Raw genomic sequence first — 12,088 nt, 5'->3', positions numbered from 1 at the left:
TACAGTTCCTTGTAAAATATTCTAAATGGCTTACTCAACATCAGATTGATAAAGTTTCTTTGTATAACCTCTCTATTTGTTCCTTTGGAACCTAAAAGTACAACTTTTATTGCATTTCATCACTGAATTTCACCTTTAACTAGCAAATTTTTAAAAGGTCTTATGTAATCATATAGAGATTGCATTACTGCTACTCTTATTTTGCAGGCATGGGCACTGCACTCTCTGTCACTGATAGTAGATCTGGCTGGGCCCTTGTATCATGTGCATGTGGAGCCCACCTTATCTCTTGTTCTCATGTTGTTGCTGAGTGTGCCTCCGGCTTACGCTGAGGTCCATCAAAGCCTTGGTCGCTGTTTGAATACACTTATTACCACTCTGGGCCCTGAGCTGCAAGGTATATAGCATACAAATGTGTCAGCTTTGTTTGCTCTAGCAACCAAATTGCTAAACATTGAATGTGTGTGATTGCAGATGTAATAAATAAGCAGATCTAAGTTCCTTTGCATAGTTGTAAGACAGTATTTCATAGGCCATGACTTTATGTAATCAAGGTAACATGACTGCTAGTTGTCTCTTGACATAATTTCCTTTGTTTGAACTGGTTCTCCGAGCCTTGCCTTGGGCTGAAATTTCTTACATGAGTTTTACATTTTATATTTCTTACGTTCTTACATCTTTTAACTCTAGCATGGGAACAGAAGGTGTTCTTATTTCAAGAGTTAGGAGCCCTTCTATGTCTTAGTTATGGGGGAGACATTTAAAATTTGCATCTGAATCACCAGAGAGCAATGTCATCCCTACTCATGGATATTAAAGTATAGCACAGATACAAGGATCGTTGTTTAGGAGGATGGATGTTATGGCTGGCTTGGGGAAAAGACAGATTATCATGTTTATTAAAAAGAAATACATGTTGTAAAAACAAACAAAAAATATCCTTATTTATTCTCAATATAGGCAGCAGTACAGCAGTGTCAGCCTTAAGAACTTCTTGCCTTTTGGGCTGTGCAGTGATGCAGGATAATCCTGACTGCCTTGTTCAAGCTCAAGCCATCTCTTGCCTTCAGCAGCTTCACATGTTTGCTCCTCGACACGTCAACTTGTCTAACCTTGTAAGCTGCCTCTGTGTGAGTATATATTTACTAGTTTATATCCATGTATTTTAAAATTTGTTCATATTTTTCACAAACACTTAAAAAATGCAGTTGTTTCTTTAAGCAGAGAAACTGATCATTGTATAGGCATGAGGTGTTTCATGTTCTCCTACAGGCAAGTATTCTATATATCTTCATTTTTTTCCTCAGTTTCTTCTCTCCCTTTACAATATGAGCACATTTTGTGGAAATCTTGGCCTTCTGAACTGCTTGCAAGTACATTCTGCTGTTCTTATTAAGGCCAGTTGTCTGGCAGGATATACTATTCATTAAAACTTTCTTCTGGATTCGTACCAAGTGGTTTATGTTGGCCAGTTTTTTTCCTCTGCTGCTTTTTGTGCCTTGCTTGAAAGATTGATTTTAAAAATTGTGTGTACTAATTACTGTGAGTTGTTTTGTTTCGTTTTGTTTTTTCATTATGCTGAAAAATTTTAGATTTCTGTGTTTTGTAGTTTCTGTAGCATAAATAGTTCAGTGTACTGACATCTTGGCAGTCAGTATAAAAATTTCTAACATACAAGTTATAGTCAAATCAGGTCTTTGGAAGAAATAAACAAAACTTTTTCAGCCCTATTTGACAAGAGGTGGGGGACTTTATTTTTTGGATGGGGTTTGTTTTGTTTTGTTTTCACCCAGTATCTCTCTGTCTTTGTATAGCTGCTCTTCTTAAGTACTTAGTTAAAAATAAATACATTTTCTGGTAGCTGTTAGCCTTGGTGGATTTGGGGGGCTAGCTGGGGGACAGGGGGGTTGGTTGGAGGTTTTTAATACCATTTTCTCTCACTGTCAATCGAGAGAAACAAAAATCCACAGTCAGTAAAGTGTGGGGGTTTTTTTAATGTGGATTTTGTTTTAATCTCATCTATTTTAATGCAGTTCTTATTTACATCTTCCATTGGGTAGCACTTGTGTATCAATACTAAACATATAGATTCAGATTTTTGTTTATTCTAAACATATAGGTTTAGATTCCTTATATTTTCTTTATTTATTTGACTAGAAACATGACTGTGGGAGCTAGGAAAAGCTGAAGAAGTTTTTTCTGCCCCACACTGTGATACACATGAATATGCTAGTTGCAGAAGAGCTGCAACCAATCTGAAGTATTGTTTTAACACATACTAACAATTATTTTCTGTTTGTTTGGTATAACATAATTTTTCTTACATTGATAAAATCACAACAAACCATGTCAGTCAGTCTCTTGCTTGGAGGGTGTGGTAGCTTTTGGGAGCATTTGTAAGTCCATGTACAGTCTGCTTCAATCTCTCTACTTATATCAAATACCAACTAATATAGAGGATATCATGACAAAGTTGTCTTGTCTACATGATATTACTGATTTTTATTGTTTTTGTAAGTTGTCTCAAAATACTTCATACAGCAGTTTATAAACTTCATAATACTAAATTAGTCAATTAAGAAGTGGGGGTCATGGCTTGAGTTGGTGTGTTCCCCTCTATCCCAGAAATGACTGTAGGCTTCCTGGGGAGGAGTCCACTGAAGTCAGTGGTCTCACATGGGTGACCTTTTCTTCATGAACTTGTACAACTAAGGCCAATGTTGCTGGCACTGACAATTCAGTAATGTCAGTGTGTCTCTGAAGAGTGTCATAAACAAGGGGTTTTGAGTGTGTGCTTTGCAGGGATGTGAGAAGATAATTGCACAAGAAGAATTCTGCATTTGTAAAACTCCACATGCATTCATGTAGTTTCCACCCACTAAATCACCATCTCATTAGGGAAGCAGAATAAGTTATTGGATCTGAAATCTGCACTTCACTGTGCAGTTTACTTGCAAGGTGACCCTCAGCAAGTTATTCTTCATGAGTTTAAATGCCTGCAGTTTGGAGAACAAGGTGTGATGGGCCTCCTTTGTGTTGCATTTTGAAGTCTTAAGGGGAAGTAGTGTGCAAAAGTTAGGCCCTAGATCATGTGGGTATTCACCATTGCATTCTTTATTTAGGGAAGAAAAACAGGAGAGGCAAAGAATCTGCAGTCAGATGAGTAATCTTTTCCCCCTTCATCCATAGAAACATGAATTTTCACTTACAAAATAAAAAGGAATATGCAAAATTTTTTGTTTTACTTTTTTTTAAGTAGCATTTGAACCAACACCCCTCTCCACCCTCTTTGCCCAAGTATTCTGTTAAATGTCTGTGCTTTTGAACTTGCCTTTTCACAGTCCTCATTCTCCTGCCATCCCCCCCCAATTCCGCTTCACCTTGTCTTTTACCTTCCTCTGCTCTCTCATAACCCTCCCTGTCCTCCCTCTCCTTCCTCTTAATTTCTTTTTTCCATCATTTGGCATGCTAACACAATTTCTTGTGCAGGCAGCTGCAAGCTGCCTCCTCCACCTGTCAAGCCCCAACATAATGAGATGGTTCAGGTCTCCAGTGTATTTAAACAATACAGGTTGTAACTGTTCTAGCACTAGTAAAACATGACTTAGGCAATGGACACACTGCTTCCCTGGTTCATGTTTTGCAGGGTTTTTGCTTTGTTTTGTTTTATATTGTGTACATGTGCTTGTCATTATCTAGCTTCCCTTCTTCAGCTGCTGAGAGTGTTCCCTGATTGTCAATTGGATCTTTCATGGGGCTTCTAACAATAATGCATACTTGTCCTGCTATTTGAATTCTTGCCTCCAGCGGAATAGAGATTTACAGATGTATTCTGTACAGAATGCAGAATACAGCAGAAGATGCTTTTCATTATGTCTAAAATTAGCTCTAAAACTAACTTAGGTGAGCACAGACTTCTAAAGAGCTTATCTGTGTAAGCTTATGGTGTAGTATTCTTCAACACAGTGAATGCCAGTTTTCAGCCCTAAGATATTAACAATAAGATCAGTATTGAAACACAATAAGTATACAATGTTAATAACTCTGCTGTGCTGTTGTCTTGGTACTGTTTTAAGTATTTAGTGGCAGTTGGGTTGGAATTTAAGTGTGTTCAATGTGAAAAATGAGAGAAATTAACTAAACAAATTAGGCTTTTGGTGTGTTTGAGATAAGATTCTGAATTTTATTATGTGCTGAGCTTACATGTTACAGTCTTCCATATGTGGTTGATATCACTGTGATATCTATTTTTGGTTTTGTCATGACTGGTTGTCATTTGTTTTTGTGCAGGAAATCTTGTTGGATAATTCTGTGTTGGTAGGTCCCTGTGCCTTGTTAATCCTAAACCTTTGCAGTTTGCAGTGGTGTTTTTATTTCATCTTTTATCTTTCTTTTTAACCATTTTAATGTAATTTCTTTTAGCATGTCAAGTGATATTTTATTGTCATCCTAACCAGAGCCTTCCTAACTTTCTGCAGATGGCAGGAATACATTTAATTTATGTGCTTCGTAAGGGATACTTATATTTTTAATGTGTTAAGTACAGAAGTGGAACTGTTTTTACATTTAAGTTTTAATGTGATGCTTGCATTTTGTGTCTGTCATTTAGTCCTGTCTCCTGCTTGGAATGTGGGAGAATGAGAGAGATGAAAAATGTGCATCTTGTGTTATTTAGGTCGCCTCAGTTGGGCCCTGTTTCTTCCCTGTTAAAAATGAGCACGGAATTTATGCATGTCCAACTTGAAGTAGAATGTGTAGTTTGCTTGCATAAATGTTGCATTAAAAGTCTCATTTGTTTTTGAAGTTGCAATTAAAGTACTTTGCAGACATACCTATTGAGTCAGGTTCCTTTCCTTGTAGAAGAATTATGCAGAGAGTGTATCTTTTTGTGTATAATGTAATTCTGAGTATTGTAGATTCACATGCATGCATAGAAATTCTGAAGATGAAGCTTAGTTTTGTTAATCTAACAAAGCTAAAATTCTGTATTACTTATTCTTTTTGTCCTTAAGTTGCTTTCTTTAAGCATATGTTAACTAATATATATTAGTCATTTTGACTAACATATATTGGCTTGTTGCTGACAAATGAGCAGCACAGCCTAATGCAAGGTTTTCCTGCAGCAGACACTCAGCTCTATCTATTTTTAAGGATGGTAACAGCTAAGGGTGCACAACTGCTTAGTTGTAGAGAACATTTTTTTTAATGATAACCCAAGCTTTATTTAGAAGAAGATGCATAAATATTGGTGTAGCCATCTTGCCCGACCACACAGCTAGTTTATCATGTCTTTAGGATTCCCTTCAGGATTGTCTTAAAATTGAAAGAAACAAATAAAAATCAGAAAGCTCCACTCTAACAAAAAACCCTTGACACTATGTCTTGGGGTTTTTTTAAGTGTTTCTCCTTGTTCCAGTAATAGTAAATCTATTATCATGTATTTTCCAGTAAAATACCACACACTGGCCTGTTGGTATTAAAATATGATGGTGCTATGAACTTTTTTGCTAGAGACTGCTCAGGAGAACTGACCTGTCTCAGTGTCATACAATCACCAGTAATTCTCACCCTTTCTCTCAACTTCTCTAAAACATAATTTAATGTAAACTGAGTATATAATTTTTTTTCCAATGAAACTGTGGCAGTGTTCTCTTTGCCCTTATAAACTTCCTTTCATGCATGGAGTTCTATTTTACTAAGGCCTGATTGACTCTCTCACCCTTGGTTTCACTGACAATTCTCTAGTTACATCTGATGATGATTTGTTCTGAGTTTTCAAGCCCACTGTATGCATATACCCAGTAGTCAAAAATTAGTTACCATGATTCACCTGGCATGGAAGTTAATGGCAGTTTTTGTACAATATTGGTTGAGAGGTGGATTGAGCATCAAACCAGTATTGTACGTTGCCTTTGGAGAGAAAATGCTAAAAGTACTGATATGTTTTGTAAAATTGATGACAGGACTTGCAAAACTTTTCATTTGGGGGTTTAAAAAAAAAGGTTGAGCAAAAAGAGCATCAATTACATGTTTACTGACTTAACAGATCTACAATAGCTGCAAGTGTTCAGAAAATACCAGCCTTACTAAGGTGTTGCCACAGAGGTTTCTTAGCCGTCTTACTGTATCTTCTTGCATGTTTCAGATGAATCTCTGTAGCTCATACTTATTACTGAGACGTGCAGTGGTAGCTTGCTTACGTCAGCTTGTGCAAAGAGAAGCTGCTGAAGTATCAGAATATGCTGTTGCACTAGTGAAAGAGAGCAAAGAAGATTTTACTCCAGGTAATGTAAATTTTGAGATCAAAGGGCTTGGCATATTGACAGTGAATTTTAAATACACTTTGCTAAGAGTGTGGAAGCTTTGCAATACTCTTGAAATCTTAAAATGTTTTCTACCTCAGTTGTCTGTATAATACAAGATTATAAAATGAGGACATGCAAGAGGAGTTGCAGGGAAATCCATGCCCATCTAGCCAGTAGCTGTTGTATTAACTTTTTGCTGAAAGGCCTGAGAGTGATCACTAGTTCATCCTCATGTGTCTTTCTGTGAGTGAGTGGTGTTAAAAATTTATTTCACTTCAGCGTTCAATTCAAGCTCATTTGGAAATTTTCAGAATAAATAGAATATAGCCATTTTTAAAAACTGCTGATATTTAAAAATTGTAATATTGGTCAAATAAAAATTGGTCATATTAATTTAACAAATTATTTCCGTACGTTTGGTTTTGTGCTTTTTTGGAGAATAGCTTTAACTTCTATTTCAAGTTAAAACATTGTTTTAACTTACTTCATAAGGTAATTCTAAGTGAATTTTTTTTTCAGGAGCTAGATGCTGTGGTGATGGTAATGCTGTGAAATTTGGAGTAGGATTCTTATTTTTTGATGCAGTAACTTTCTTCCTGTTGTTACTATGTTTCTGTAAAAGCTCAACATTTGTTTTGTATTCACAAGTTAGCTGCAGTGTTAAAGTGAAAAATAAAATAAAATGGTTTAAAAAATATTTCAGGGCTGGTAATTACTTTTTCTCTAGATACCCTGTGTGACCTGTTGTCATTAATGTAGTTTTGTGATGTACACTACTCAGCTCACAGACTTTGTTCTTAGCAGATGTGAACATCAGAGAAATAGGCCTGGAGGGGGCATTGCTGGGCTTGTTGGACAAAGAATTGGACCCAAGATTGTGCCAGGATATCAAAGAGACCCTGACTCATATGCTTACTTCAATGGCAGTTGAGAAGCTCTCCTTTTGGCTGAAGCTTTGTAAAGATGTTCTTGCTGCCTCTGCTGGTAAGTCTTGATACACTGTAGTAGAGAACACAATCAAAATAAGGCCTGCAGCAGTACACTGTGTCACTGAGGGAAAGCATTAAAGTTTCTTGAATGTTTGCCTTTTATTGAATGTATAATTGTGATTCATATTGCACGATTGGATCCTTTAACTTAGTTCTTTCAGAGGAATATGCCTTTCTCTCTTCTGATTGCCCTCTCCCCATTGAACAAGTTCTTGTAAGCATCTTAAGATGTCTTGCTTGTTGATTTAATTCATGATCTTAATTCATTTCCATAGCAGAAATGGAAATGTAGCATTGGTTTCAGCTTGTGAGTCCTGTGCAGTTACCTGCAAGAAAAGTGTTTTGACCAGTTCTTCTTTCAGTGATAGAATTGATGCAGGCCTGTTATATCATAATGGTACTCTTGAGCACACAAAATCAATTACTGTGCTGAATATTGGTGGGGGTGAAGGAAATTCTTTAAACCTTCAGTGCAGGAGGAAAACTTCCTGCATTTAGATTTTTTGATTTGGAACAGTACTAGCTTCTAATGCATCACACTAATTTTAAAAGGATTTTTTTTTATTTTGCTACTTTCACTGCAGTTCTTAATTTACTTCTGTGGTATTAGTCTTGGCTTCCGGCAAGTAATATCTACCAAATGTTGACAGTTTCATTATATTTGAGTTCTAGCATTTACTTTAAGATGTCAGGATTGAAGGTAGTCACCATGAATGTGAGGTTAGAGATAGACTTCAAAGATATTTCTTTCTGTAGGTTTCAGTTATAGTAAGGAAGAATATTATGTTTGGTTTTTTCCCTTCTGTGTCCTAAATGCAGATTTCAATACAGTAGCATCAATAGATACCACTCAAGAAGAGGAAACTGCCAAAGGGGATGATGTATCTGTATTAACGTCAGACAGCGATGACAGGTTCCATCCTTTCCGAAATCCACGGTGGTCCACCAGAGTTTTTGCTGCAGAGTGTGTTTGCAAAATTATAAGCCAATGTGAAAATGCAGGCAGTGCACATTTTGATATAACTTTGGCTCAGGAAAGGAAACAGCGTGATTCAAGAGGTATGTGTTAAGCACTTGAAGAATTTCATAGAATGCAAACTGTGCTTAAAATAAGTATTAGCTCTTTGCATCTTAATGAATTCATCATAAATTTGTTGTTTGTAATCAATAAAGCCTTTAATTACTCTGATTGTAAGCCTGTATTCTTTAAGGTGTAAAGAAATTTTTATTTGCTAAAAGAATGGCATCTTACTACAGCATTTACACTCAGTTTCCTGGTTATAGTATCATGGTGTATGTGTAGGAAGGCTTTGTTTCTGTATAAGCACTGGCAGTCACAAGTGATAGCTGGCACCAGCCTACAGCATCGCAGTTTGGTGTCTGGGAGTAGGACTTAAAAAAATGCCACTTTTTTTCTTTCTATAATTTGCATAATCACCAGAAGAAATACAGTGCCATTTTTCAGTTCCTCTCCGTGTTTATCTGGAGGTGTTTTCCTCAAAACTTTTTTAGAAGGTCTCATACATGAAGACATTTATACTTTCTTCTAAGTACTTTTTTTCTACATTTAAATGGAAACCAGACTCAATCAGCTAACATAAGGTAACCAAGAAAAATTGATCTATGTGTAAGCTGCCCAAAGTGAATCCTTGATACATATTAAGGTAAAATGGAAAATATGCGTTTTGAAAAAGTTTGGAACAGTCTTGTAAAACACATTATGTCTGAATTTAAACTTAATAAAACTATTCTCTTTTATAAATTTCTGCTTTCAGATGACTTTTTGGTACTGCATTTAGCTGACTTGGTCCGTATGGCTTTTATGGCTGCCACAGATCACAGTGATCAACTTCGTCTTTCTGGGCTTCAAATGTTGCAAATTATTGTTCGCAAGTTTGCAGCTGTTCCAGAACCAGAGTTTCCAGGTCATGTGATCCTGGAGCAGTATCAAGCCAATGTAAGCACCATTGGTAATAACTTAGAAAAGTTTAGAGTAACAGTCAGTTACTAAAAGAAATTTGCATTTACAGTGAGTAGGTACAGAGCTGGAATTCAGTTACTTTGTTACTGAAGTGTTAATTTGTTTGGACTTAACTTCATTAGAAATCATCTTTTCAGTTGGTGTGTCATTTTTAGCTTCAAAATTGTTCAAGTTTCAGCATTTTTCCCTCTTGAATACAACAAAACCAAAATAGATCATTGGTTGGATTTTTTTGGAAAGCATTGGTTTCAAGAGTGTGAAAGTAGTGCAAGAAGTATTAGGAATAACTTTAAATTTAAACTCTGCTTAGGAATAAGTAGCCTTTGCACAGCAGCAATCACATTTGGATATCTTGGCCAATAAACAAGCTAGAGAAGTGTGGATTGTACTCATAAGGTCCATTTCAGTTAAGTCTTGGTTTAGATTTAGAGAAAAGATGTCCTAGTCATTTAGCATTCCATACCACCCTATGACAGACAGCTGTGTTAAGCCTCATATAGCTTCAATTTCTAGCAGGCACTGAATAGGTCAGATCACTTTCTCTCATAGAATTGGAAGACCTCCTGACCTACTTTGATCTTGCTTTTTTAATTATAATTCTATTTTTTGGCACTGCTTTGTGGGAAGGAAGTTCCTTGGTCTAGTCTAAAGCTGTCAAGGGAAAAAAATAAAATAAACCATCTGTCCTTGCTGTCCAAAACCATCAAGCAAGTCACAAGTAAAGCTAATAATTTTCCTTTTCCTTTTAAGCTTCTGTACCTTTAATGTGTTTCTGCTAATACTGTGCACAGATCTCATTAGCTGTTTGAGAGAAAAATTTAAGGGATGTGAAACTGTTAATCAAGTCTACATTGTCTGATTTTTTTCCTTAAAAACATCATAATAATCCAGAAAAAGATGGATATAAATTTTCTGGACTTAAGTAATGACTTCATAGCATCTTGTTCTGAAGTTCCATAAATAAAGTCTCAGCTTTAGAGGGTCTTAAGAAATTGTCATTAATTGCCATTAAAAACAAATTCTTTCACTTCTTTCACAAACATTTATTGTAGTACTTGCTCTTTGGGATGCAAACTTAAATATGAATTTTCAAATATATGCTAAAGCAGCTAGGGAATCTTTTATAAGCCTTTACTGAAATGGTTTTCAACAGTGAGAGTGGATAAAACCACTGCAGCCCAGTAACTTTGTGTTTGTGTATTCTTTATTAGGTAAATGGGGTTTGTGCTTTCCCCTTTTTTCACTTCACAAAGTTGACCAGCTGCAGTTAGTTGTTTTCTTAAATCTGTATATTTTCTGACTAAGGAAATGTCACTGGCTAAGTGTCTTGCAAAGTCTTTCATGGTTCAGAACATTGCTTTTTTTTTGGTGGGCTCCTCATCAAGTCAAGAATTCAGGAAGGAAGACATTACTGTTTCTGTTTTAGACTGCACAAGAAAATAAGAGTCAGCCCTGAAGACTCACTCAAAGAGAACAATGTCTTCAGTGTAGGCAAAACAATAAAAGTATGACAAAACTGTTTCTCTGCTCTTTAATCTCACTGAAACAGTCTGTGAAAAAATTAGGAAGGAACTATATTTATAAAGGAAAACGTAGCAAAGTCTGATTATGAAAAGTAAGTCTGTAGTCGATTGTTCACTATGTATTAAATGTTGTATAACTTCTCTTTAGGTTGGAGCAGCACTTAGGCCAGCCTTTGCTCCTGAAACTCCTCCTGATGTCACAGCAAAAGCATGTCAGGCAAGTGTTGAAAGTCAGAAGTCTCTTAGGTAATAGACCCAGTGATTTTTGGTTTTTCTTTTTTTTTTTTTGCTTGATAAGTAACACAAGAAAAAGGAAATTAATCCTCTAACTTTAAATCCTCCACTCACAAAAAATAATGTCACTTACATTAGGTCTATATTGTGACAACTCATAGATTATTGTCACTTTAAAGTCTTTTGAGAAACTTTGTTGCAGTTGATATTTTTGCCAGTTTTTGTGACACCCCACTGATGTTTTGGTTTTTACTCCTGAAGTATACTAAACTGGGATGTCATTCAACATTTGTTATTGTCTGAGAGTAACTGTATCTTGATAGAAATTAAACCAAAAGGAGTGTGCAGTGCTGTTTTTCTCTTGTTCCTCATTGTTTCTGTTTCCCAACACTAGGTATGCAGTGCCTGGATAGCAAGTGGTGTAGTTAGTGATCTTAATGACCTCCGAAGGGTTCACCAGTTGCTTGTGTCCTCTTTGCTCAAAGTGCAGGCTGGAAAAGAAGCACAAAATGAACGATATAATGAAAGCACCTCAACTATGGAAGTATTGGCTGTCCTTAAGGCTTGGGCAGAGGTTAGTGTAACAGCTCTGCAATGTTAGTCTTATATTGGATAGGTGAGTTAGAACCTTTCAGACAGAATTTTCAGGAATTTCTAACGAGCTTCTTTAAATAGAAGGTTTTGATGCTTTGCTGTGCTACCTCTGAAAGTATGTAAACTTTGTAAACTTGACAAAAGCACTGCTAATTAAACAGGTTTTATTATAATAAGAATAATATTACAAGAATAATGTATCATGCTTAAAAACATGAATTATATAATATATTTGAATATAATATATAATATATTCGAATAGTTCAATATTGATTTGAAATTGTATGTTACAAATGGTTAATGGTATGTATGGTGATGGTCCACTCAATGTACTATTTTAATAAGGTATAAACTTTTCTCAATTCCTATTGAATTTCATATCTTGGAAATATATCTTTTAAATTAATATTGTCAGTTTAGTACTGCTGTAGTTAAAATAAAGCCAGCTCATGTGAATGCTTG

The 12,088-nt window shown here is 35.8% G+C and overlaps 1 protein-coding gene across 6 annotated transcripts in view; it reads left to right on the top strand.

The window, feature by feature from the left end:
- HEATR5A (HEAT repeat containing 5A) overlaps positions 1 to 12,088 on the top strand; it is a 65,059-nt gene that overhangs the window by 39,188 nt on the left and 13,783 nt on the right. For 3 of the 6 annotated variants that reach the window (XM_018907445.3, XM_050975284.1, XM_050975283.1), the window contains exons 21-29: positions 208 to 397; positions 961 to 1,130; positions 4,291 to 4,317; positions 6,146 to 6,284; positions 7,110 to 7,289; positions 8,114 to 8,353; positions 9,070 to 9,251; positions 10,947 to 11,015; positions 11,427 to 11,606. In XM_018907445.3, coding sequence (XP_018762990.1) covers positions 208 to 397; positions 961 to 1,130; positions 4,291 to 4,317; positions 6,146 to 6,284; positions 7,110 to 7,289; positions 8,114 to 8,353; positions 9,070 to 9,251; positions 10,947 to 11,015; positions 11,427 to 11,606 — 1,377 coding nt within the window. The remainder of the gene's footprint in view (positions 1 to 207; positions 398 to 960; positions 1,131 to 4,290; positions 4,318 to 6,145; positions 6,285 to 7,109; positions 7,290 to 8,113; positions 8,354 to 9,069; positions 9,252 to 10,946; positions 11,016 to 11,426; positions 11,607 to 12,088) is intronic. The other 3 variants (XM_009101929.4, XM_050975286.1, XM_050975285.1) reach the window with 2 other exon arrangements.

Source organism: Serinus canaria, chromosome 5, assembly GCF_022539315.1.
Source record: "Serinus canaria isolate serCan28SL12 chromosome 5, serCan2020, whole genome shotgun sequence".
Lineage (NCBI taxonomy): Eukaryota > Metazoa > Chordata > Aves > Passeriformes > Fringillidae > Serinus > Serinus canaria.
The sequence above is the reverse complement of the archived record's forward strand: the minus strand, read 5'-3'. Positions and strand labels throughout refer to the sequence as shown.